This window comes from Callorhinus ursinus, unplaced genomic scaffold (genome assembly GCF_003265705.2).
Source record: "Callorhinus ursinus isolate GAN/ISIS: 27379988/994484 unplaced genomic scaffold, GSC_fseal_2.0 scaffold8, whole genome shotgun sequence".
NCBI lineage: Eukaryota > Metazoa > Chordata > Mammalia > Carnivora > Otariidae > Callorhinus > Callorhinus ursinus.
This window is the reverse complement of record NW_027397070.1, coordinates 34,001,085-34,028,028: the sequence shown is the minus strand read 5'-3', so window position 1 is coordinate 34,028,028 and position 26,944 is coordinate 34,001,085. Positions and strand designations below refer to the sequence as shown.

The following is a 26,944-nucleotide window of genomic DNA, read 5'->3' as shown; positions in this document are numbered from 1 at the left end:
GATCATGACCTGAGCCGAAGGCAGCCACTCAACCAACTCAGCCACACAGGTGCCCTCAATTATACTTTTTTTAATTATGTTATGTTAATCACCATACATTACAGCATTAGTTTTTGATGTAGTGTTCCATGTTTGTTTGCATATAACACCCACTGCTCCATTCAGTACATGCTCTCTTTAACACCCATCACCAGGCTAACCCATCCCCCCACCCTCCTCCCCTCTGGAACCCTCAGTTTGTTTCTCAGAGTCCATAGTCACTACTTTTTTAAAAACTTTTTTAAGTGGTTGCCCTAGAATTTGCAACATACATTTATAATTAATCCAAATTTACTCTCAAATAACACTATTTTGCTTCACAGGTAGTGCAACCATCTTATAATACCAAATTATTCCTACTTTAAAATACAGATTTACAGGAAGTTGCAAGAACGGTACAGAGAGGTCCTGTGTACTCTTCACTCCATGTTCCCCACTGGTAACATTTGACATAATTTTAGGACAATAACAGAACCAGGAAATTGTTATTAGCACAATTCATAGACCTTATTAAAATTTCACCAGTTTCACATATATGTATCTGTGTGCATGTGTGTGTAGTTCTATGCAATTTTATCACATGTGTAGTGTTGAGTAACTACCACCACTGACTAGCACGTTTATTGCTATATGTAAGGGGGAGTCTGAAATGAGGCATTTAATGAGAGAGAAGGGAGCAGGGACAGAGACAGAGGAGAGAGACAGAGAGAGGGAGAGAGAAGAGAATAATACAGTGAATTGTTCATGTCTAAGAGACTTAAGATAATGTGGAAATCAGCTATCTAAAGAGACAATCAATTCAATGATATGCAGAACTACATGTGGCCAACAGGGCAGTGAAATTTTCCTAGTGAGGAACCCCATAAGATTACTTAAGATAAGGAAATAATTTACACGAGACACAAGACTATCCAAGTAAGACCACGTCTGCCTGCAGAATATGAGAAGAGTGAACAATAACCCGAATGCTTCTATAATGAGTACAGGTAAACAGATGCAGAGGAATGCGGGAATGCTTCCCTTAGGCAGGGAATAGATCAAGGAGCACGTGTCCACCATGGCCAGGCTGTTAAGATTTCTGTACAGGGGCACTGTGGGCTTTTGGGGCCAGACAATTCTCTGATGGGTATGCCTTTATATGCAGCCCAGATTTTTAGCACTCCTGGCCCATGGCTGCCCGGCACTATGAAAACAAAGCATATCCAACAAATTTCCAAAAGTATCTATGGGTTGTGATAATAACCCCAATCAAATACCACAAAAGTCTTTCTCTTCTACAGGAAGAATATTCTTCTCCCTGACTTCCTCCGTCCCTGTTTCTACTCACTGGGGCCTTCTTTTTGTTTTTTTTCTCCAGAGACTGCCGATAATAGAGGCTCTGGATTCTTAAAGTTATTTTTATATGTGCTTTTATTATGGGAAGTGACAGTTTTCTTACACATGACTGCCTTCTATCCTGGCTGAACTACCCTGAGTAGGCCTGAGCCCATACCATCAAAAGTGACCATTACCAAAAGGAGGGAAGGGGGTACCATTCTATCACAGCTGAAATTTAAAACTAAGGGTACCAATTATACAAAAGGCCTTGGTTGGGACTTTATTCAAAGCATTTTAATGACACTCAGGGAATATTGATTTGTTAAAATCTAGTAACTCTTTTTCTGTCAACTTAAGAACTTCAGGGAGGGGGCGCCTGGGCGGCTCAGTCGGTGAAGTGTCTGCCTTCGGCTCAGGTCATGATCTCAGGGTCCTGGGATCGAGTCCTGCATCGGGCTCTCTGCTAAGCAAGGAGTCTGCTTCTCCCTCTATACTCCCCTCCTGTTCATGCTCTCTCTCTCCCCCTTCTCAAATAAATAAACAAAATCGTCAAGGAGGTTTAACTTTCAAGGAAAGGAGAATGCAATTCAATGTGGGCTTATCGTTTGTTGTATTAACACTAAGCTAAGTACCGCAGACTTCAAAAGAAGCATTAGCTTTGCTACTTGATCTCAAGGAGCTTAAAGTTTCATTGGGGTAATAATATGTTAACCCTGAAAATAATTAGATATGTCAGATATAGTTCCCAACAGAAGTAATTATAAAAGAGATGAGACTAGGGAAGAGGTGATTATGGCTCCGGAGAGCCACAGACATCTTTCTGGAGAAGGATTGGGAGTGGGGAGCTGGGGTGGAGGTTTGCAATAGGATTGGAAAGGGAGAAGGTAGAGCTGTTAAGGAAACTTAATTATTGCAAGTAATATTCTTCAATGCATTTCAAGACAAAAGAAAGGGGAAGCGTGGTATGCAGACTGGAAAATAAAACGATGAGGAGGGGAGCTGATGTCTCACTTTCATCAGTGTTTTAAAGTTATATTTGGCTTATGCCAAGGAACAGCCTTTGACATCAGAACATACAGGTACTCCAGGTATTACAGAGGATGGAAGTTGTATTGCATCAATGCTAGAATGTTCCCCATTAGACTCTCCATTGTTCTCAGCCATGACCTAATTTCTATGCACTTTAACTGGGTCCCTAAGAGGCTTGTGGATCAAAAACCTTCATTTTTAAATTCTTAATTTTTAACACACATAGGTATTTAGGAGGAAACAATGAAATGTTTTGAAGCTCATTTCTAGTGGAAATGAATCAAGAATAGCATCGACATTTTGTGCAATTATATCGACAAATTTGTGCTTTGATTATATTCTGTTTTTATTGTGTCGTTTACTTTGGGTGGTAAATCATGGCTTGGGGACACGGATGTTAAGCACCGAACTAAGATTTGTTTTGCCAAAACAGAGAGTCAGCTAAGAGTAAGTTTGTGTGCTGTCAGAAGCACATTGTGAGGTGTTGAAATAGAGCATATGGTGCTAGTCTTCTTCTCTAATTGTGAAAGGACCCTGTCTCGAGGGACCATTGCCTTGGCTTGTGGGACTTGTGTGATGGCCACTTGACTTCAGCACCGTCCTGGCTTCATGAAAAGACACAGAGACGTGAGTAGAGGGAGCAGCCGATGCTCTTTCCAAATGGGAATGAAGAAGGGGCTGAACGGAGAGTGTTTCCCTCCTTGACTCTGGCAGTTGTTTAAGTTTCTCTGTTCATCTGGAAATAATGTAGCTTATATTTGAATCCACTTTTTAAAACGTTTGGACTTTTATAAATGGTTGAAATTCTGTCCATTCCTGAACGGACGAATTCAGGAGAGGCCAGGGCTCCACTGTTCTGCCTATTGTGCCCCATGGGCCTCTGGGGAGTCCCTTCATTTATTCATCTTTTCTTTGTTTTGCACACTTTGGATCCAGTTTTGAAGAGGCAATCCTGACGGATGCTACTGTGACAAGAACTTGCTGAGTATCTTCACCAAAGGGGGCAGATTCTGAGGCTGGATTTTTCTCACTGGTGAACAGAACAAATGAGGACAATTAGGCACTGCAAAGATACTTGCTATAACAGTTGTTTTTCTGATCATAGTGACTGATTCTTTAAACATATAATTAAATTCCAAAATAAAGTATGCTTCTACTCAGGTAAAAGGAAATTCATGATGTTGAAATTTGTTATGTTAACCTGTTTTCATTTTCCAATGCAAGAATTGCTAGTGAAGAGAAATTACCCTGTGGTTTTATTACAGTTTGTGTTATTAGTCCCAGTTCTCCATAAAAACAGTTCTGTTCCCCTTTTACCCTCCCCAGAGCTAGAGTTTCTGATGGAGAAGCCAGGTACACATCTATGGGATGGTCTGTCTTGGGACACTAAATCTAATTCAATCCTCACATTTTACAGAAACAGGCTCAGAGGAAACTCCTGGAATTTTATCAATGGAATGAGACGCAGTGTGGTATCTTTAAGCACCATAGTTTAAAAGTCATTTATCATCAGAAAAAGAAAACCACTATTGCAAAGGTCACAAAGTAAAGAGGGCAACTCTTGAGCAGTATTATACCAAGTTGCAATTGAGGTAAACAGACGGTCAAAATCAAAGTTTAGCTAGTGTAGGTCTTCCTTGGAGAATCAGACCCATACCACAACAGTACCTGATGCATCACAACTGAAACATCCTTACCGCTCTCCGTGCAAGGGTAATTCTATAGGCCCAGAATATAGAAGTTTACGAACAAAGTCCCTGTCTTTCAGGTTGGGCTCTAAGAAGTGATCATTATAAAGGAAACAATAAATAACAATTTAAAATGACAATTCTCATAATTACAAAAGAATGAATATAATTACTGTGTATGAGCTACTGTGCCCTTCACAGGCATCTTCTTATTTAAACCTCCCCATTCTTTGTGGGTACCTAAAGATAAAGAAATAATTTACTTAGGTTGCTGAGGGCACACCAGCTAGGCTCAGGTCTCCAATCCTGCTCCTCGAGCTAGTACTCATGGACCATCTGGACTGAAACTGCACTTTCCCGTCCAGGAACCAGGCAAGTGTCTTTTGCAACTGCTTTCCAAATCTAAACCAACAAGGTGCTAACTCAGTCAGGGTTCATTGGGTGTGGGTGGGGGTGAGAGGATGGCGTGGGTGGAAAATTGATAGTTTGTTCCCTTCATTTAAAGAAGGAAAGAACGCGATCACAGGTCGGAATATCTGTGCTCTTCCTTTTGACACAACCCGAGCCTTGAAACTATATGCCCTCAAAACAACTGTTAAAAGAATTGTTCTTGATATGACAAACCTTGTGGCTACTGTACTAACAGCAGTCCCGCGAGTCCTAAAGTCCTCCATGCCTTCTGTCCCTACAGCATCCCTTCAATAGGCTCAGACGCAGGCGAACCGAGCGCACCAGTTGGGGGGTTCTGGACACTGAGCGCGGCGTGCGGGGGATTCCCAACATCCTCCGCGCAGCCCAGGGGGCGGCTCTCGCCGCTGGGTGGTGGAGGCGGGGGTGGAGGGGAGGCGGTGCGAAACTGGGCGCGCCCGGGACGCCCCTCCCGCCTGCCCACTATCTGGGCGGAGCCGGGGCCGGGAGGCTCTCCAGCCCTGAGGGAGGCGGCCGAGCTGAGTCCTGCGCGCTGCTCCGCGGCTCCGACGCGGTCGGTCTTTCCTCCCGCGAAGCCGGGCGCGCGCGGCCGCGATGAGCTGGGAGTTGCTGCTGTGGCTGCTGGCGCTGTGCGCGCTCCTCGCGCTCGTGGTGCAGCTGCTGCGCTTCCTGCGGGCGGATGGCGACCTGACCCTGCTGTGGGCCGAATGGCAGGGGCGACGCCCAGGTGAGGACCGGCAGCCGCGCCTCTGAGGGGGAGGCCGGGCTCCGTGCGGCCGTCCCCGCTGTTGCCGCATTCCTCCGGGTGGCGTGGAGCTTCCGCGCCTTTCCCTGGGGCTGTCCGTGGGGGAGGAAAAAGCCGGGGCCAGTGAGGCTGTCCTGCTCCTTGGTCTCTGGTGGAGGTCAACGGAGGACTTGCTCGCTTCCCAAACTAGGAGGGCCGTGGAATGGGCGGGGCGCCCTCGGGATTCTTAGCCTGCCTCCCAGGGGTTCTGCTGCTGAGTCCACGGAGGACTGGGACTCCAGTGCCCGTCCCCTGAGTTTGTAAGGAAACTGGAGCCCGGTTTATTTACTTTCAGAAGTTGTTCCCTCTTCCCGAGTGGTGAAATAAAAGGAGTGTCCAGACTTACCTCCCCACTCACGTCCTGGGAAAAAAGTATCACCATAGAAAGAACTGGATTTTGCCTGGGGCGAGATCATTACTGGCATACTGAGGGGCATTCTGCCTCTCCCACTTTCATCAGTACCCTGGTTAAAATTTGGTGGTCGTTTCCTAAACACATTCTTTGTGCTCAAGCCATGTGACACGACCTCTAGCCTTTACAGACACTTACAAAGTAGGCGTTGTTAATCTTATTTGCCCGATAGGGAACCGGTGTGCAGACGTTAAATGACCTACCCAGAGCTAGGCTTTGGATCCATAAGCGCTAGGGGAAGTGGGGTTTCCCTGGACCTAGTTTCCTGTGTGAAAATACCCAAAGCATGTGAGGAAGTTTACTTGGAAGTGAGAGCTAGCCGTGGAGAAGATAGACTCCGCTTTCCAAAAGGGCCTGGGAGGCAGGGCAGCCGTATGGCTCCCAGGGGTGTCAAAACTGGTCTTGAGGACCAAAGAAAAATCTTAGATGGTACAGTGTTTTGTATCCCTCCGAAGCTCAACCCTACTGCACAAAATCTTATTCCTTAATATTTTCATTTGTCTCGTTGCATTTTCTGGGGGATAACATCTGGAGTGCTGACATTATTGAGTTGGTGGGAAATACACCTCTGCAAGGTCAACGCTACAAAGCTATGGCAAATAGGTGACTGTGATTGTCAGACCTTCTCTGGATCAGTCCTTCTTTTGTCTGATGGCTGCCTTGTGGCTACTTTGTGGATATTTCCATTTGATCCTGAGTGCTTTTGTAGTTAACTTGGACTAGAGATTACCTAAAAATAGTTTTTTTTAAATTTAATTCTGCAAAAGTTATTTGGTCCATTAGTTATGTCAAGTGCTGAAGAGGAAAAATGTTGACAGTGTCTCACAGCTAGTTAAAGTTATTATCTTGGGGGAGTTTTTAGGAAAAATCACGAGAAAGACCACTGGGGGTTGGGAAGGTGATAATAAAACAAAGTTAAAGCCACATGGAGATACACTCAGGTTCCTAGAACAGTTTAGACTGGAAAGACGGGCAGACTCTATTAAGGTAAAAAATATATATATTTTATAAATAAGTAAATCCTCCTTGTCTTCTCCATAGGTTTATTATTTTGTCACCTTAGAAAATAGACAATATACTCACATGCTACAAAACTCAATGACACAAAAAGATATGTGGTGAAAAGCTGCCCCAGCCACCAAGTACGCCTCTCTGGAGGCAACCAACATTTCCCACCTTTTATGTATCCTTCTAGAGAAATTCTATGTTTCTAAGGACATATATCACATGGTGAAATTGAAGGGCGACTAACTTTAGATACTGCACATAGATCCAGAAAAGTCCATGGCACAAGTCCAGAGGAGGAAGACTCCAGCAGCAGCACACCAGAAGAAAACTCGGGCTTTAGTTGGCAGTAACCGCCGCGTGAGTGGACTCTGAAATGACTGCCAGAAAAGATTCAGCAAGCCTGGGAGGCATGTAGTTTGTGAAGCAAACATGGCAATCCACAACCGATGTCTTCTGAATGGCTGCTCGTATGTGTCGGCCTCTGTGCTGGACCCTGGGACACCCCAGTGGCTGAGCCAGCCATTGTCCAGACCCCACGGGAGTCCTGGATCCTTCTCTGGCCAGTTCTCTTCAGTAGAAGCATTGGCCAGCTAGAGTTTGTGCAGAGGGGTGTGAGCCAAAGAGTGAGGAAACCTTAAGCCATGTCATATGAGGGAAGGTCACAGACTTTGGAGGTGTTTATTTAGCCTTAGAGAAGCAAGAGATGAGAGGATTTGGGGAAGACATGTAAGCTGTCTTCAAATACACAAGGCATTATCGTGTGTAAGCCAGGCTTGACTTTTCCTTTCTGTTGCCACGAGGCAGAGCTGCTGCCAACTGCTATGGAGCAGCAGAAGTTAAAGGTATATCACAGTGTAAGAAAGAATCCTTGACCGCTTGAATGATTAGACTAGTCCAAGGAAGGGGGGGTGCTTTGGAGAGAACTAGCTTCTGCATCCTGTGAGGGAATTAAGTAGACGTCCGACAGCTTGAGGAGAGAATTCTCAAACAAAGCGCTGGGGGTTGAACTGTTGTGAAGTTTCCTTCCAACTCTTGAGAATCTGCTTTCAGAGACTCTGTAGGGGAGGCCTTTATGTCTGCTAGATTCTGTGGAATTGGTAAACAAAACTTGGTGCTAAATACCCAAGTTTTCTTCTCCAGGGTGGGAAGAAGGGGGCCAGAACTGCAGGTGTACTGAGGTAAGCATGAGCTTAGGGGTTTTCATCATTGGTTTTAAGTCATATTTGCTTAGGGGTGTAAACATGAAGAAATTTTCGTGAGCTGTATACTAGTTAGTAAATAGTTACAATTATATTCACTCTGTAGTCTGAGTATTGCAGAACTTTGGAACAATGAGCTGTCGATGAGTGAATACATGATTATCTGAATATACATTCTGCTCTTCCTGATGGAGTCCTCTGTTGTGCATTTCCATAGAAGTACATCATATGATAGGAAGGCATTGTAGCCTAGAAGCAGTATTTGGGATGTTTCCCACCTTAGTTCAGACATTTACATGAAACCTCTTTCCTGAAGACAAGTTGTATTTTCTTGAATGGTTAAGAAACAGTTGGGTTTTAAAAGATTGATCATATTAAAATGTGGGCACCATAGGCTAGTGGTCAGAGTGTGGCTTTGGAGCTAGATGTACCTGGGCTTATATCCCAGTTCTGCTAGGGTTGTGGGGTGCTTACTCAACAGTTACTGATGGAGTCCTTTCTATATTCCGGTCTCTGTGCTAGGCACTGGACAGTGAACAAGGCATATAGGGTCCCAGCCTTAAGGGAATTTATAGTCTAGTTCGGTAAATTAATGCCTGTAATCCTCAAGTGTTCTAATGAGATAATGTGTTTAAGCACGTAGGAAGTAATAAAAAATATTAAGCCATTACAGTTAGGAACCCCATTGCCCCTGGCTGGAGAAATTAGGACACACAAGTTAGTGGGTGAATATTCTCTGTGTTGCTGCTGAAAAGTCTATTTGTTAAACACTTTTAGCAATAAGTAGTTGACATTTTCTTAAGCACTGAGTATGTGCCAGACACTGCTCTGGATACTTATTTTAACTCATTTTTCTCAACAATGCTATGAGGGAGGTTTTATTATTAACCCAATTTTCCAGTTGTGGAACATTAAGGCACCAAGTTTTCACAGGGGGGCATTTCCTTGCTATGTGTGATGGAGCCAGGATTTGAACCCTGGCAGTCTCCAGAGCTCATACTATTACCCCCGACAGTTAGGTTTTAGAATGGTTTGACTAAAACAGTAAACTGATTTCCCAATTTTAATTTTTATGATCTCAAATCAGAAGTGTGTGTTGTGATTCCTTTTTTACTGTTTTTTTTTTTAAAGATTTTATTTACTTATTTGAGAGAGAGAGAGAGTAAGCACGAGCAGGCGTAGGGCCAGAGTGACAAGCCAACTAACTCCTCATGAGCAGGGGGCGAGGGGAGCCTGATGTGGGGCTTGATCCCAGGACCCTGAGATTATGACCTGAGCTGAAGTCAGATGTTTAACTGAGCCACCCCGGGGCCCCTACTGTTTTTGATGAATAACACATATTTTAATAAAGAAAGCACACAGGAGTGTTGTACCACAGTGACTCTCTAGGAATTCAGATAGATGGTGGCTATCATGTCTTATAGTGCAAGTGAGTTTTTATTGGAGAAAAGGAGAACCAATCACTCCTCATTGCTTTAGTGTTGTAACATTTTTACAGTTTTTTTTGTTTTTAAGATTTTATCTATTTGAGAGAGAGAGAGCGAGAGCAGGGGCTGGGGAGGGGGGCAGAGGGAGAGAGCTGAGCAGGCAGCCTGATGCGGGGCTCCATCCCAGGACCCTGGGATCATGACCTGAGCTGAAGTCAGACGCTTAACCAACTGAGCCACCCAGGCGTCCTTTTATTCACACTTTTTTAAAAAAATTAGGTAGGAGGTGTTTCTGAGGATATTTAAAAAATTTTTAAATCACTTTATTGAGGTATGATTAGCATGTTAAAAAAACTGTACATATTTAATGTATACAACTCAGTGAGTTTGAGTTAAGTGTATATGTGAGAGCATCACCAGAATCAAGGCCATAAATACAAGATATTGAAAATTTTAAACTCTACACATGATGTCTTCATATTTAGTGGTATGGTTTAAGACTATCTTTTTGGTAATCTTTAATTACGGGTGTAATCCATAGCTTATTTCCTGCTCACTCCACACTTGTTTCCCACTAGAATGGGAGCTGACTGATATGGTGGTATGGGTGACTGGAGCATCGAGTGGGATCGGCGAGGAGCTGGCTTGCCAGCTGTCTAAACTGGGAGTCTCCCTTGTGCTGTCAGCCAGAAGAGTGCAGGAGCTGGAAAGGGTGAAAACAAGGTGCCTTGGTGAGTAAATCTAAAATGACCGCAGTGCTTCCTAGAAATAAACCAGAATCCAAATTCAAATACAATTTTGAGAATTTTAGAGGGAAGCATAGGATTTTCCCGGGCAGTCCGCTCTGGTTCCAAATGTTCCAAGTGCTCAGATCCCAATCCTCTTCCTTTGGGCATCTCTTCATTAGCTGCCCTTGGCTTATTCTTCTTTTTCTGATGCCTTTCTAATTCACTTTTTTTTTTTAAGTTTTAGTTTTATTTCCAGCCAGTTAACGTACAGTGTAATATTAGTTTCAGGTGTACAATATAGTGGTTCAATGCTTCCTTACATCCCCTGGTGCTCATCGGGATAAGTGTACTTAATCCCATCACCTATTTCAACCCCTCCCCCAGCCACCTCCTCTCTGGTAACCATCAGTTTGTTGTCTAGAGTTCAGAGTCTGTTTCCTGGTTTGTCTTTCTCTCTCTATTTTTTCCCCTTGCTTGTTTGTTTCTTAAATTCCGCATATGGGTGAAATGTGGTATTTGTCTTTCTCTGACTGACTTATCTCGCTTAGCATTATACTCTCTAGCTCCATCCATGTCTTTGCAAATGACAAGATTTCATTCTTTTTAATGGCTGAGTAGTATTCCATTAATGGCTGAGATAGACATATATATATATCACATCTTCTTGATCCATTCATCAATCACTGGACATAGGTTGCTTCCATATATTGGCTATTGTAAATAATGCTGCTATAAACTTAGCGGTGCATGTATCCCTCTGAATTAGCGTTTTTGTATTCTTTGGTTAAATACCCAGTAGTGCAATTACTGGATTGAAGGTAGTTCTATTTTTAACTTTTTGAGGAACCTTCACACTGTTTTCCACAGTGGCTGTACCAGTTTGCATTCCCACCAACAGTGCACGAGTATCCTTTTTTCTCCATATCCTCACCAATATGTGTTGTTTCTTGTGTTGTTGATTTTAGCCGTTCTGACAGGTGTGAGGTGATATCTCATTGTAGTTTTGATTTGCATTTCCCTCATGATAAGTGATCATGAACATCTTTTCATGTGTCTGTTGGCTATCTGAATGTTTTCTTTGGAGAAATGTCTGTTCATCTTTTTCTGCCCATTTTTTTTTTAGGTTTCTATTTAAACTCCAGTTAGTTAACATGCAGTGTATTATTAGTTTCAGGTGTATAATTTACTGATTCAACACTTATATATACTTGGAGCTCATTACAAAACATGCCCTCCTTAATCCCCATCACCTATTCAACTCCCCCCCCCACCTCACTTCTGGTGGCCGTCAATTTGTTCTCTATAGTTAAAATTCTGCTTCTTGGTTTGCCTCTCTCTCTTTTTTCCCTATACCTGTTTCTTCGTGCTCACTTCAGCAGCACATATACCAAAATTGTTTTTTCTTAAATTCCACATATGAGTGAAATTATGTGGTATTTGTCCCTCTCTGACCGACTTCACTTAGCATAATACTCTAGCTCCACCCACGTCATAGCAAATTCGGCCCATTTTTAAATTGGGTTGTTTTTGGGGGGGTTGAGTTTTTGTAAGTTGTTTATATATTTTGGATACTAGGCTTTTATTGGAAATGTCATTTACAAATATCTTCTCCCATCCAGTATGTTGCCTTTTAGTTTTGTTGATTGTTTTCTTGGCTGTGCAGAAGCTTTTTATTTTGATGTAGGCCCAATAGTTTCTGTTTCCCTTGCCTCTGGAGACATAGCTAGGAAAAAGTTACTACAGCTAATGTCAAAGAAGTTACTGCCTGTGTTCCTTATTAGGATTTTTTTTTTTTCTTTTTTAAGTAGGCTGCACGCCCAGCCTGAAGCCCAGCATGGGGCTTGAACTCAAGCGAGCCTGAGATCAAGACCTGAGCTGAGATAAAGAGTTGGATGCTTAGCCAACTAAGCCACCCAGGCACCCCTCCCTTCTAGGATTTTGATGGTTTCCTGTCTCACATTTAGGTCTTTAATCCATTTTGAATTTATTTTTGTATATGGTCTAAGAAAGTAGTCCAGGTTTCATTCTTCTGCATGCTGCTGTCCAGTTTTCCCCACACCATTTGTTGAAGATTGTTGTCTTTTTCCCATTGGACATTCTTTCCTGCTTTGCAAAAGATCAATTGACCATATAATTGTGGGGTTATTTCTGGATGTTCTGTTCTGCTCCATTGATCCATGTGTGCCTTTCTACTTTTCTTTTGCACTGACTCTAGGTATTAGGGAGTGACCACCAATTCTTTCAGATGCTGGTGGGTTTTCAGTGACCACGTATCTTATATTTTTGTCTTAGAGGAAGAACGGTTTGGTTGTTATGGCATACATGTATGTAACCATAGAAGTTTAATGATGATCCTTCATTTTGCTAACATGTCAGATATTAAAGTCATACGGGATGCTATAAAATTTTTGTTATAAAAATGAAAGAATGGGAATTGAATTAGGTTTTAAAATGCAGCTTGAGGTAATATTCATATTCATATTAGAGCAACAGTGCTAATTTTTAATTTTTTTGGCCTGGGTTTTGGTGTAGTTATGTTCACATGAAAGCAGTCCTAAGTAATGAAGTGATTATTTCTCATGGGACATTTAGTACCTAAAATGAGATAATTTTGCATTTTCAAGCAGACCATTTTTTTGGTCATCTCTCTACCTGTCATTCTTTAAACATTAACCACCCAAAAAAGGGAAGCCCGTAGCCAAGGCCAGAAGGACTCTTTCAGGACATCACTCACAGAGGCCTCTTGTGTTTTGCACGGGGACACTCCCTCCAGTGGTTGTTCCTCCTGTGGAGACTTGCAAGTCCTGTACTGGCAGAAACGAACCAGGTCAGCATTTCTTGGCTGGAGTGAGGCTGATTGTTTTCCTTTCTTCTGTCATTGGTGCAGGCATTTCCATCTCTTTAAACAGTTCATGTTTCACAGTTTAGACTTTGCCTGTAAAACTTTTCTACCTCTTTTATTTTTCTCTCCTTGCTTGTTTTTCGAATTGGCATTACTTGTTGTATTTCAGGGTTAGAGCCTTATTCTTCTGATGAACACTAATAGAAAGGGCCAGTCTAGCTCCCCGTGTTTCTTGATTGGGAATTTCAGGATTGTGTCCTTTTGCTTGTTTGCTTCCTGGAATCGTTTTCTCTGGAAGGAAGCTTCTATGTGTCATATGATTGGGGAACTCTGAATGTTTTACTAGTATAAAGCATTAATTGTTTTTATTTTTTAATGTATGTAAAAGAGCAACTATATTTTGGGCACCTATCATAAGACAGATGTTCCTCTGTTCTTCTAAAGAAATAGCTCTAAAATTTCTGTTTTGTTTTTTTTTTTTTAGCTTGTAGCGTAATCTTGATTTCTTTTAGAGTCTGTTCCAATGTTACATTGTATATATTCACATTGAAGAGAGCCATCCTTCTTCCTGTGGACCCAGCCAGCATTTTGTCTGATAAGATGTTGCCTCATTACCACCAGTCCTCTTGGTCGCTGAGAGAAATTCTTCCACAAGTTCCCCCAGAAATGAGTTTGTTGCCAAGTCCAGTTGTAGGGTGGGTGTTAAACTTAATGCAAGTAGCAAGAAGCCTGATTGAACTATCTCATGACTTCTGTACTAATTTTTAAATGTCTTTATCTAGAGAATGGCAATTTAAAAGAAAAAGATATACTTGTTTTGCCGCTTGACCTGACTGACAGAAGTTCCCACGAAGCAGCTACCAAAGTGGTTCTCCAGGAGTTTGGTAAAGTAAGGAGCCATTTTGAATCAATAAGTCTTGCTTTGATACAGCTACGAAAGAGAGTCCCATCTTTGTGCGATCACTGAAAGGGCTTTAGGTAAATGGGTCCGTGTAGTGAGATCAGTGCCCACGAGTCTCTTATACTTGAACTCTTGGGGTTATGTAGTTTGTACTTTCCATACCTTAACAAGTACTAATTCCTTGATGTGGAACAAAAGAAGGTAAAAATTCACTGTGCCTTTTATTTTTGTGACAAGTCACTTAAGATGGGAAGTTAATTCCACAGGTGAATTCTGGTTTGCATTTTCTCTCTTTATTGCTGACTTCTGGAAATTCACCATTCCATTGATTTTTTTTTTTTAAAGATTTTATTTATTTACTTGAGAGAGAGAATGAGATAGAGAGCATGAGAGGGGAGAGGGTCAGAGGGAGAAGCAGACTCCCTACTGAGCAGGGAGCCTGACGTGGGACTCGATCCCGGGACTCCAGGATCATGACCCGAGCCGAAGGCAGTCGCTTAACCAACTGAGCCACCCAGGCGCCCTCCATTGATATTTTTCAAGTTAATGATAAAACCAACCATCCCTAAGAGTTGCATCAATCCATTTACAAGTCATCCCCAAAGTGCCCATTTTCTGATTTTTTTTTTTAACTAGATCGACATTCTGGTCAACAATGCTGGAAGATCCCAGCGTTCTCTGTGCGTGGACACCAGCCTGGATGTCTTCAAGGAGCTCATAGAACTTAACTACTTAGGGACGGTGTCCTTGACAATGTGTGTTCTGCCTCACATGATCGAGAGGAAGCAAGGAAAGATTGTTATTGTGAATAGCCTCCTGGGTATCTTGTCTATGCCCCTTTCTAGTGGATATTGTGCCAGCAAACATGCTCTGCGGGTAAGGCTGCTCAAACTCAACTCTGATGGTACTGATCTAAATATGTATATGGGGGATATGACCATCACTGCCAGAGGTCATGGGAACTGGGCAGTGATGTAGGGAGACAGCAAAAGAGACCCAAGGAGACCTTTGGTAGAGGACATCCCCAGAAGATGCTAAAAAAGACTGGAATCTTACAGGCCTCTTCCTAATTCAGCAAACATGTATTGAGTATCTACACTGTGCCATGCCATGCACTGCAACAGATCTTGGGGGTATAAAGATAAGAAATGGTCCCTACCCTCAAGAAGTGTCTAGTCTAGTCAACCTGTCACCCTTACCCTCATCTCTACCATATCTTCGTGGCAAATTTGGGGTCTACCCCTCATTTCTTCCACAGACACTTGAGGTTGTACTTGTCGTGCTCATTCTGTGGCTTCTTTTTCCTTCCCCGTTGTGGTTCGTATTTATTTTACCTGGTCTAAATATATATGCATGTCAGAAATAGGAGCTCCCCACTGGATGAATAGCCCTGGGCTTCATATCCCTACTGGGACTATGCTTGACTCTATTGACCGTGCCTTCACTGAAAGAAGAAAAGCTAGTCATGGCAGAGGCTAGGAGAAATGCTTGATTTGGGTTGCATAAGTTACTAGATGTAAATATTGAAAAGAAATGAAGTTTTAATGTTGCCTTAAGAGTAGATATGAAGGAATACTATTAAACTGTAACGTGGAACAGATTAGATCCTAAGGCCAATAGGAGACACATAATTTATAATTAATGCTGTTGAACGTCAATGTAAGTAGAATGTTGCACCGTTGGGATAATGAGATGCAACAGCTAGCTGAATGGTCCTCACAGTTTCGTGAAGATCTGAAGCTGGTTCTTCAGGGGATCCTCTTTCTGCTGGGGAGAGCAGACAGTTGCAGAGTGGTGACCCAGATGCGACACTGATGATGTCCCCATATGTGGGGCTGGGGTATAGTCACTTCCTGCAGAGCAGTTGGGAAAATCTCAGGCAGGCAGGTGAAGGAAGGCTGTCAAGTTTCTCATGACATGCAGAGTGCTTTCAATAAAACAACCTGAGTTATCTGGCCTGCCTTCCAGGACTCACTGTTTTATTACTGGATTTGATCCTCTGATACAGTGTGGCAGGTTGAGACTCTGGTTAGTTAAACCAGTAGCTGAACCCTGGGACTAGGAAGCACTTTTCGAAGAACGCTTCTTCCCTGATTCCCAACAAACTCTAGAGTGAATTTGTTTATCATTGAAAAGTTCACACTCCATACCAGATGTGATTTCAGACGAGGGGATGTATTAGCATCTGATGGATTGGCTCTCATGGTGTCCTCATCGTGTTTTGCTATAGAGAGGCAAAAGGTTAAGGGTATGAGAATCCTTGAATTTACAAAGCCTTTTTTCCTGTCCATGTGAGTCAGTCACTTTATTAATCTCTGACAGTGTGAACCCTCCCCACCCCTGTTTATTAGTGGTCAGCATTAGGAGCTGGTAACTGTTTAATGTTGGACCGTGAATGAACACACTCGGGGTTAGCTACTTAGACTCTTCCTTCAATGGTTAACTCAGCTTATACCAATGTAGTCTTGGAACATTTCCTAATTTAGAAAAGAGATGAGGGGGGAAGTAGATGTTTGTTCCCTATTTGGTTTAGAAATGGCCAATATCTTTAAGTCTAGAAGGTCTAGCTTGTTTTTACAAAAGCCATCAAGTAAGCAGTCGTATTACTTTTTTTAACCAGCCATGTAGTTTCTTGCTAACCCTAAAAATAAATGTTTGCTGAAATGAATTGTCTGTTAAAATAGTAATGTAAATAGAAAACATTGAGTTCTTCCTCTCTGATCATTTCCGTTAAGTATTACTAACCCCTCTCGCTCCCTCTGGAGCCAGCACTGGCACTTTAGACCACTTGGAGGGATAAAAGAGGCCCAACCTCAGTGATTCTCAATGGAGAACACGCACCTCTTTTGGAGTGGGGAGCTGGGGACTGGTGTGAGGAGGGTGTGTTGGAATAATCTCCAGGGAGAGTTTTTCACTTGTCTAGCACCTACCATAAAAAAAATCACTGATGGCATGAGCCACCACTGCTAAAAGGGGTGAACTATTCCTACCGGAAGATGATGATGCCTGAGGATGCCTGTTCTAGATTGCCTCCAGTCTTAACAGTTAAAAATGTTTAATAAGGAGGCCACCAGGGTCGGTGAAGGATCTCAAGATGGCTGTGCGAAAACTTGCTCTAAAAACCATTGACTGGGTAGCTTTTGGGAAGATCATACCCCGAAACCAGAAGGCCATTGCTAACTCCCTGAAATCCTGGCATGAGACACTTAACTCCAGATTGGCTACTCTCCCTGAGAAACCACCTGCTATCGACTGGGCTTACTACAAGGCCAATGTGGCAAAGGCTGGTTTGGTAGATGACTTTGAGAAGAAGTTTAATGCCCTGAAGGTTCCTGTGCCAGAGGATAAATATACTGTTCAGGTGGATGCTGAAGAAAAAGAAGATGTGAAAAGTTGTGCCGAGTTTTTGTCTCTCTCAAAGGCCAGGATTGAGGAATATGAAAAAGAGCTGGAGAAGATGAGGAACATAATTCCATTTGATCAGATGACCATTGAGGACCTGAATGAAGTCTTCCCAGAAACCAGATTAGACAAGAAGAAGTATCCCTATTGGCCTCACAAGCCAATTGAGAATTTATAAACTTGAGTTGAGGAGAAAGCTCTGGCCCTCGTATTGTAAATGTTGGACATTAAAAATACTGATACGGTGAAAAAAATGTTTAATAAGCTTGCCCAGTTATATTTCCCATCCTTTACTTGGCATTTCAAAACATATTTTGATTATGTGCCACTATTGTCCCCCATAAAAAGTTGAAGAAAAGTAATTTCATGCTAAGAGCAAATATGAGATATGTGTATTTAATTTTATTTGTTGCTTTTTTTTTTTTTGCCTATTAGGGTTTTTTTAATTGCCTCCGAGCTGAACTTGCTGCATACCCAGGTATAGTAGTTTCTAACATTTGTCCAGGACCTGTGCAATCAAATATTGTGAAGAATTCCCTAACCGAAGAAGTCCAAAAGGTAAAAATGTCTAGGTTGAGAATAATTTGAATGCCTTAGTAGTTATATATTGGTATTGTATCACTATGTCTCAGGGTTTAGAATTTTTTCTAACATGTTAGAATAACATGTTACCATGTTATGAATTATTTACAAAACTTCCCTCATGGCACTGGGAACACTGTTAAGGTTAGCTGAAGGTGCTTTGGCATTCAGTTTTAATAAAGGCTAAAGAAACTGAGAAAACACTGGTTATAAGTAATCCACTATTATTTGGGCTGTCAGTATTCTTAAAGCCCAGCTTCTGTCAATTCACAAATTATAGCAACATTGAAAGATTCTGTGTGGCTGAATTTTAGTACTTTAAATCTTACTGGGATTTTCAAGAGGGGCTGTGGTGAAGGAGCTTAGGAAAACCCTTGCCGAAGTGAGATAATTCTAGGTTAGCTTCACCTGTGCTCCCGTCAGCTCATGGATTACACATAGTGAGTTACCCAGTGGATGACAGATGTCCTGTGAAGAATCCAGTCTCACTCAATTATCCAAAATCCCACTAAAGCCCATGAAATTTTCCTTCTTCTCCATGAGGATCAATTTCTACTGAGACATAAATCTATTTCTGCTTGTATGTAAAAGTTTACAGATACCATTTATATTTTCACATTTTCTGTGGAGGCTCTAGGGTAAAACAGTGAGCATGCTATTCTAGGAATCAGGTGACTTGGACTGTAGAACTGGTTACTGCTAATGATCTTTGTGAGCACAGCTGAGTCACTACCTTTCTGGGCCTGTTTATTTATTTGTAGAATGGTAAGGGGTTAACTAGATGAGCAGTACCAGGTTTGTTCACTACCAGAAACTGCTTTTATCTTCTTCTTCCATTTTATCCCCATGGAGTCTACATCTTCTAGAACTTCTCCTGCTAAATGGATTAGTAATTTGTTTAAAAACTTTTGTTGCTAAAATGACATATAATTATCAGTAAATACATTAAAGGTGATCTAAGGAAAAAGCAAAGAACCTTCATCTTTTGTTGAGCCTGCACAATCTTATCTGGTAAGCGTATGATTTCTCTTAGGCTTTTGGAAATACTACAGATAGCTTATAGACACCTATTAGTAACTATGGGGATACAAAAGGTCGTGAGGTCCCCAAAGGTCACTCCACTAGATGACCTCTACGTCCTTTCCAGCTTAAAAGTTCTCTTAAATCACTTGGATAAATACTCAGCATTCACTTAATTATTTTTTTAACATTTTCTCAGACTTTAGGCGTTGATACAGTCCAGTCCCACAAGATGGCAACCAGTCGTTGTGTGCGGCTGATGTTAATCAGCATGGCCAATGATTTGAAAGAAGTTTGGATCTCGGATCACCCTTTTTTGTTAGTAACATATTTTTGGCAATATATGCCAACCTGGGCCTGGTGGCTAACCAACAAATTAGGGAAGAGAAGAATTGAGAACTTTAAGAATGGTTTGGTAAGACCCATTTATGCACTTCTTAATATATATCAGTCTTGTAGGAAAGTATGAAATCTTCTAGTACTTGAAAACTTTTCTTACTAACCCTCCACCAACCTCATGATATAAATACAAAAGAGAAAAAAAGAATTGTGTTCCCCATGCATATCTGTTGGTTTACTATAAATTACCACTGGTCTTGGAGAAAGAAGTTTCTCCAAGGTAAAATCAAATCAAGGATTGCCATTTTCTCTTCTGCACTTCCTGATTGATCAGTGTATGGGTCAAAATACTCTTTTTCCACTGCTTTTCACCACAAGTTCCTACCTGGTATGGTCTCCTTGGGTTGATACCTGGCCTCCCCTCCCATTTCTCCCCAGGATGAGGTATATCTCAGCCCCATGCTTAACTCTGTCAAAGACTTATCATGCTCTTAAATAACAACTCATGCACATTCTCTGTGTAGTGCTGGTTCCTTTGGCCTCATTCTGGAAGCACTGTGCACATATGATATGTGCCAAAAGCCCATGTCTGAAAAAATATGGTGATTATTCATTCTTTTGGCACTCATTCTTATAGAAAAGTGAGGTATGAGATATTTCTGAGAAAATTGTGACCATCTGTAATGTATAAAGATCACAGAAAATGTAATGAGTAAAAGCCAAAAATTATTGATATGATAATGCAAAGAAAGGCCATTTCTGTGGATGGTTTTTATTGTTAAAGCATTTTTTCAATGACTACTACCTTCTTTTAGAAATAAGGTAGCAGGGATTGATCTATAAAGAGAATTATTCAGTGGAAGCATACTATATGTATCATTATATAACCTACCACTATTTAAGCAATCCACAGTTTGTTAGGTACTTAATTTGTTCCCAGTTTTTGCAGGACAGTGAACATGAATCTGTAAAAAAAAGCAAACAACCAAAATGATTAAAGAGATTTAAAGGTTATAAAACTAACATGATGCACTAAACAAGTCCCAAGCTTGAAAAATCCTGAAGGAGGCTATTCATTGGCTACCAAGTTGTAATGTGGACGATTTATATGTGTTTTGGTAATGTTGGGATGTAGTAGTGTGGGATGGTTCCAAAGGTAGAGCTTCATCAAAGATTTGCATCTGAATTTTAAACTCGGAGGATAGCTGATAGAGTGGTATTGTGTCCAGTGATGGATAAGTGTTGAGAAAGAAAGGGCTCCATACTAGGGAGGTGACATAGCGTCCTGGTTAAGAGCATGGAGCCTTGGGTGCCTGGGTGGCTCAGTTGGTTAAGTGACTGCCTTCGGCTCAGGTCATGATCCCGGAGTCCTGGGATCGAGTCCCACATCAGGCTCCCAGCTCAGTGGGGAGTCTGCTTCTCCCTCTGACTCTCTCCCCTCTCATGCTGTTTCTCGCTCGCTCTCTAATAAATAAATAAAATCTTTAAAAAGAAAAAAAATGATTAAAAAAAAAAAAAAGCATGGAACCTCATATCAGGCTCCCTGGGTTGAAATCCCAGCTCTATCCTGTGACCTCATCCCTCAATCTCAGGCAAATTTTTCTCTGTAAGTCAATCTCCCCATCTACAAAATGGAGATTAATGATGCACTTAGTCATAGGATTGTCATGGGGAGTAAGTGAGTGAGTATATGGAAAACTCTTAAAACATGTCTTGGAGTGTTATGCTTGTTAATTATTAGCTCTTAATGCTTTTGTTTGGATGGTAGCAGGATATTTAGCTAACAGATAAAGTTGAAAGAGTTCAGCAATAGGGTGGAGAGAGAATACATTATAGAAGTGGTTGGGTTCAAAGAAAGAAGGGACCAGGGGCTAGAGTTCCGGTGCCACTAAAGCAGTTGTGCTTTTTGGAATGTCCACAAACGTTATTTTGTTTTGTTTATAGATTATCTAACTGTAAAATATAAACATTACTCAGTAAATCAAGCATTTGGTTACATCTAGTTTTTCCTAAAATGATGGCCCTTCTCTTCCAACTACCATCTTTAATATATTGCTTATTACATGGTCTTTTTTTTTTCTTAAAGATTTTATTTATTTGAGAGAGAGAACATGAGCAGAGGGGAGGGACAGAGGGAGAGAAGCAGGCTCCCCACTGAGCAAGGAGCCTGATATGGGGCTTGATTCCAGGACCTTGAGATCATGACCTGAGCCAAAGGCAGATACCTAACCAACCAAGCCACCCAGATGCCCCCGCTTTTACATGGTCTTATTGCTAATCACTTTCTTATGATAAACTGGGCATCCTTTCATTTCCCAAGAACATTTCTGAGATAAAATACCTCATTCTTTATGCAAAACCACATGAACTGAAGAAATTGTTCCTCAATTTTTTTACTCCGTTTTCTCCTCCCTGCTTTTTTCTCCCATTATTTTCAATTATATATCTATGTGTGTATAGATATATCCATCTCCTCATTGAAATTTACTTATAAGGCATCTACGTTAAGATAATGCCAATATAGCTTATCAAGCTAAATGTACCTATTGATAATACTTGAATTTATTTCTGTTGTTTAGGCTAGGAACATTATATCTGGAACTTTGTTTTTATGAATATATATTATTTTTCAGGATCAAGAACAATAGCTGCACTGAATTGTGTTCTTTATTATTTTGTCTTAGTGCACATTCTTAGAAGTGGTAAATGCGTATCTTCCCAAATGAAATGTCACATCTTAAGGATTATCGAGTTGCCTTGGTTTACGCTTTAAGCGATGAACTAGTTCACAAATCACTTTAGAATTATCTGTCAGATACTTCAATTCTAAATACCCTGACCTATTCTTTTTATTTATTTATTTTGTTTTTCTAAGGATTTATTTTATTATTATTATTTTTGAGAGAAAAAAAGGGAGAGAATCTCAAGCAGACCCCTGCTGAATGTGGCCCCAATGTGGGGCTTGATCTCACAACCCTGAGATCATAACTTGAGCTGAAATCAAGAGTTGGAGGCTTAACTGACTGAGCTACCCAGTTCCCTAATTCTTTGTATTTATTATAGGCATGATATGCTGGTCCAGAAGACTAATAGTAGAAATGTCAGCATTTAAGAAATGCTGTGGGCAGATGCTAATCAATGATATTTATATCTGATAGAGGGACATAATGATGCTGAGTCCTACAGAGATATTTTTGTGTAGATCTAGAATTCTAGCTATGACTTTTATTCTAATTTAAGCATTTGCCCAGGTTTTATAAGGATTCTTAATGGTGAGGAATCATAATGATATAGCTCCTGAAAACAGAAGGAATTTGTAGGAAAAAAATAAACTAGGGTAACTATAAGGAGGGTCTGATTCATGTTACTGTCACTTTATTACAGGATGCAGATGTCTCTTACTTTAGAACCTGGAAGACAAAACATGACTGAAGGAGGAGTACTTGTATTTTTTAAGCCATGGAGGTAGAAATGAAAACAGCAACCTTCTTATACACTGAAGACTAACTTCTGATTTTACTTTTCAGTAGATACAATTTTCTTTGAACATGTAAGAATTAATAAAAGATTCTCATGAATCATGCAATAAAGATATTAATACATACTGCATTCTTGGACAAAAAAAGCATTTTTTGTATTTTTTAAATTAATTTCAGAGGTAGAGTTTAGTGATTCATCAGTTGCATATAACACCCAGTGCTAATTACATCAAGTGCCCTCCTTAATGCCCATCACCCAGTTACCCCTTCCCTCTACCCACCTCCCCTCCAGCAAGAAAGCATTTTGAAATACTCTAGCATATATTCTTAAAATCTAGGTTAGTAGAATGCTAACCAAAGAATTATAGTAAACATAAATGTAAATAGAACATTACATGAAGCAGAGTGCAGGATAATGAGCAGATAATAAAGAAGTATCTGAAATGGACCTGCCTCTGAGGTACTCACACTCTTAGAAGAGCTGACAGGTACAAATGACTACAATTTGAAGGAGTAGATAGGGCTCATAGCAGCCATTATTAGACCACTGTCATATGCCGTTTGCTGTACTAAGGTGCTTTGAGTGAGTTAATTCATTTATTCCTCATAATAGCCCAGTAAGGTATGTAGTATTACCCATCTTTATAGAGGAAGAAAGAGATGCTCAAAGCAAGTAGGTATTACTTTCCCAAAGTCACAGAGCTAGTAAGGGGTAAAGCCAGGATTAAACTCAGCTCAGGAAGACCCCATTGGCAACACTTTACTCTAGTTACTAATTTTACTTTACTAGTAGTATTACTTTAAGATTTTTTTTATTTATTTGACAGAAAGAGACACAGTTAGAAAGGGAGCACAAGCAGGGGGAGTGGGAGAGGGAGAAGCAGGCTTCCCGCGGAGCAGGGGGCCCAATGTGGGTCTCGATCCCAGGACCTTGGGAGCATGACCTGAGCCGAAGGCAGATGCTTAATGACTGAGCCACTCAGGTGCCCCACTAGTAGTAGTTAATCTTTACCACTTGACAGTAGAAAACATACATAGGCCACAACAGAAAACCAGCAAATACTCCTTGCCTGTCTACTGTCAAGAGGGGTGTAGCAGAAGAAAAACGTTCCTGTTTTATAAGCAGTTAGTTTAGCTATAGTCAACATACATAAAAGAACTAGAATAGTTGTTGGGTAAGTTGGAGGCCCCTCGGGTGGCTATCCTTACAAAAGGGGGAAAGTGACAGGTAGACCATGGGGTACAGCAGCAACGGAATAAAGAGGGTACAGTATAGGGGTAAAACAAAATACAGAAGAGGGCTCTTGCACAACCAGTGGTGAAAATGGGCATTATGACTAATTGGATACACTGCACCTGGGGTAAAAATTAAAAAGATGAATTGTTGGAACAATTCTAGAATGCTACAAAATAGCATTGTCATGTGGCATGGTATAGACTGTCAGCACAAATAATTCAGAAAAGGGAGAGATTTGAATATAGAATAGTGCGAGGTGAATATGCTAACCACTGCACTGTGGAAACCCCTTCGTAGCATATAGAATAGTGTGGAAATCCTTTGTGGAGAAGATGATTTGCACTGAGCCTTGAAAGGGTGGAATTTAGACAAAGGTTCCAAGAGATTGGAGTGCAGGTCAGTTTTGTTTTGTCACAAAAACTCTAGACCTTGTCATTGTGCTTGCCAAGGTTTAGGGTTTGTTGAGGGTATGTCAGCCTTCCAGAATATCATGAATGAAAACTCATAGAGACTGAAATTAGCGTGGTATGAGGATGAAGGAAAAATGAGTTTAGTTTGCTCAATTACTCCTGCCAATGAAGGGTAGAAGAGGTATAAATAAAGTGATCTTTAAAAATTCACCCGTATGGTGTTTTTCTGTGACATGTACAATCATATACTTTTCTGTGTATAAACCCCCTCTTCCTTGATCTTTTTTGTGAGCAACCCAAGATGGAAAGGCAGCTTTTTGTCAAAGTTCATTTTGTCAAAGATAGTCAAGAGCTGTGAAACCAACTGTTCACATACTGAGTTTTTAAAAAGTTTATTATTTTGCCCTGACCTCTCATTTCCTAACCATTATCTCAAACGGCCCTTGGAAATAGGAAGGAAATGGTGTGCTCATTCTATCAATGCTGCAAGTGGGGCAGAGATGGGGTTGTGCAAGGTGACAGCTGGTGAGGTGGCTAGAAGAGTTACCAGGAGAAGCTATGGCTTTAGGCTCAGTCTGTTCAACTACTGGGTGCGCCAGTAAGGCACATGAGACTTCAGTCACAATCTGTTACTCCAAGGCTAAATAACATATCCTACTAAGTAAACAAAATAAATATCCTATTATTTTTGACACCTACTATTATTTTAACACTGAAGTATAGTTGATGTACTGTGGACTGCACATATTTAAAGTATATAATTTGATATGTTTTGACATATATGGTAACACTTGTGAAACCACTAGACAATAGAGCAAACATATTCATCAGTCCCCAAAGTTCCTTCGTGCCCCTTGTAATTACTTGCCCTGCCTAACCCTGGTCCAGGCAACCAGTGATGTACTTTCTGTTACTATAGATTTGTTTGCATTTTCTGGGGTTTATATAAATGAAATTCATAGTTTATACACAGATACTGCTGGTGGGAATGTAAAATAATCTAGACAACTGATTTGAAAAACAGATCGGCAATTTCTTAAAAGTTAAACATGCACCTAACCATATGATCCAGCCATTCTAGTCCTAGGTATGTTCCCAAGAGAAATGAAAACATATGTCCCTACAAGGACTTGTAAATGAATGTTCATAAAAGCTTTTAAATAGTGCCAAACTGTAAAAAACCCAAATGTCCACAACAGATGAATGAAATAAAATGTAGAATATTCCACATAATGGAGTATTACTCAGCAACAAAAAGGAATGATCTATTGATACATGCAACAACATGGATGAACCTAAAAATAAAGAAACCAGAGCATCGGAATCTAGATTCTTTCTTTCTTAGGGGATTTTAAATTAAAAATTCAATTTCTTTAATGGTTATAGTATATCAAGATTTTCTATTTCATCTTTTTTTAGTTTTGGTTGAGTTTTAGGAGTGTGTAGCTTTCAAGAATTGATTTTCTAAGTTATCAAATTTATGAATGTAAATTACATTCAGAGTAACTATGGAAAGATATGAATTTGGTGCCATTGTATTACCTGTAAAGTCACTATTTCTGTATATTGTCTCTGTTCCCCTTTTTGGTCTGTGTTACTTTTGGGCTCTCTCTTCACTTACAGGATCCCTTTTAATATTTCTTGCAGGGCTGGTTTAGTGATCACAAATTCTTTTAGTTTAGTTTCTGTTTGTCCTGGAACATCTTTATCTCCCCTTCCATTCTGAATGACAGCCTTGCTGGATAAAGTATTCTTGGCTGCATGTTTTTCTCATTTAGTACCCTGAATATATCATGCCAGTCCTTTCTGGCCTGCCAGGTCTCTGGATAGGTCTGCTGCCAGCCTAATGTTTCTACCATTGTAGGTTAAGAAGCTTTTGCCTCGAGTTGCTTTCAGGATTTTCCTTTTATCTCTGAAATTTGCAAGCTTCACTAGTATATGTCAGCATGTTGGTCTCTTATTATTTTTGAGGAGGGTTCTCTCTACCTTTTGGACTTGAATACCTGCTCCCTTCCCCAGATTAAGGAAGTTCTGTTATGATTTGCTCAAATATACCTTCTGTCCGTCTCTCTTTCTTCTTCCTCTGGGACCCCAATAATTCTAATGTTGTCTCACTTTATGGTAGTGCTGATTTCTGAAGTCTACCCTCATGGTCCATTAGTTTTTCTCTCTTTTCCTCAGCTTCCTTCTTTTCCAGCATCTTGTCTTCTGTTTCACTGACTCTTCTGCCTCATTTACCCTAGCTGTTGGAGCATCCAATTTAGATGGCATCTCAGTTAAAGCATTTTTAATTTTGGCCTGATTAGATTTATTTCTGCACTAAGCGTTTCTGTAGTGTTTTTTTATGCTTTCAAGCCCAGCTTTATCATCGTTATCCTGAATTCCAGCTCTGACATTTTACTTATATCCATATCATTAGATCTGTGGCAGACACTATTACCTCTGGTTCTTTCCTTTGTTGTGAATTCCTCCTTCTAGTCATTTTGGCCAGAGAAGAATGGACAAATGAGAGAACAAAATAAAAAATACCAACCAGAACCCAAGTGAAATACACACCAGACAAATCCAAAGAGGTCAGAAATCAAAAAATAAAAGGAAAAAAAAAAAAAGGGAGAAAAGAGAGAATATAATCTTCCAGGTGGACAAAACAGGGTGATCCACTTGGTCCTGGG

At 40.8% G+C, this 26,944-nt stretch overlaps 1 protein-coding gene and 1 pseudogene across 1 annotated transcript; both read left to right on the top strand.

The window, feature by feature from the left end:
• The first annotated feature begins 4,983 nt into the window (after nucleotides 1-4,983).
• Nucleotides 4,984-22,755, top strand: DHRS7 (dehydrogenase/reductase 7). Its single transcript, XM_025869932.2, has 7 exons — nucleotides 4,984-5,229; nucleotides 9,911-10,063; nucleotides 13,685-13,791; nucleotides 14,440-14,679; nucleotides 17,641-17,763; nucleotides 19,007-19,222; nucleotides 22,531-22,755. The coding sequence occupies exons 1-7, from the start codon at nucleotides 5,097-5,099 to the stop codon at nucleotides 22,576-22,578; spliced, it is 1,020 nt and encodes a 339-aa protein (XP_025725717.1). The 5' UTR covers nucleotides 4,984-5,096; the 3' UTR covers nucleotides 22,579-22,755.
• Nucleotides 16,883-17,415, top strand: LOC112822334 (ATP synthase peripheral stalk subunit d, mitochondrial pseudogene; annotated as a pseudogene).
• Nucleotides 22,756-26,944: the final 4,189 nt, after the last annotated feature.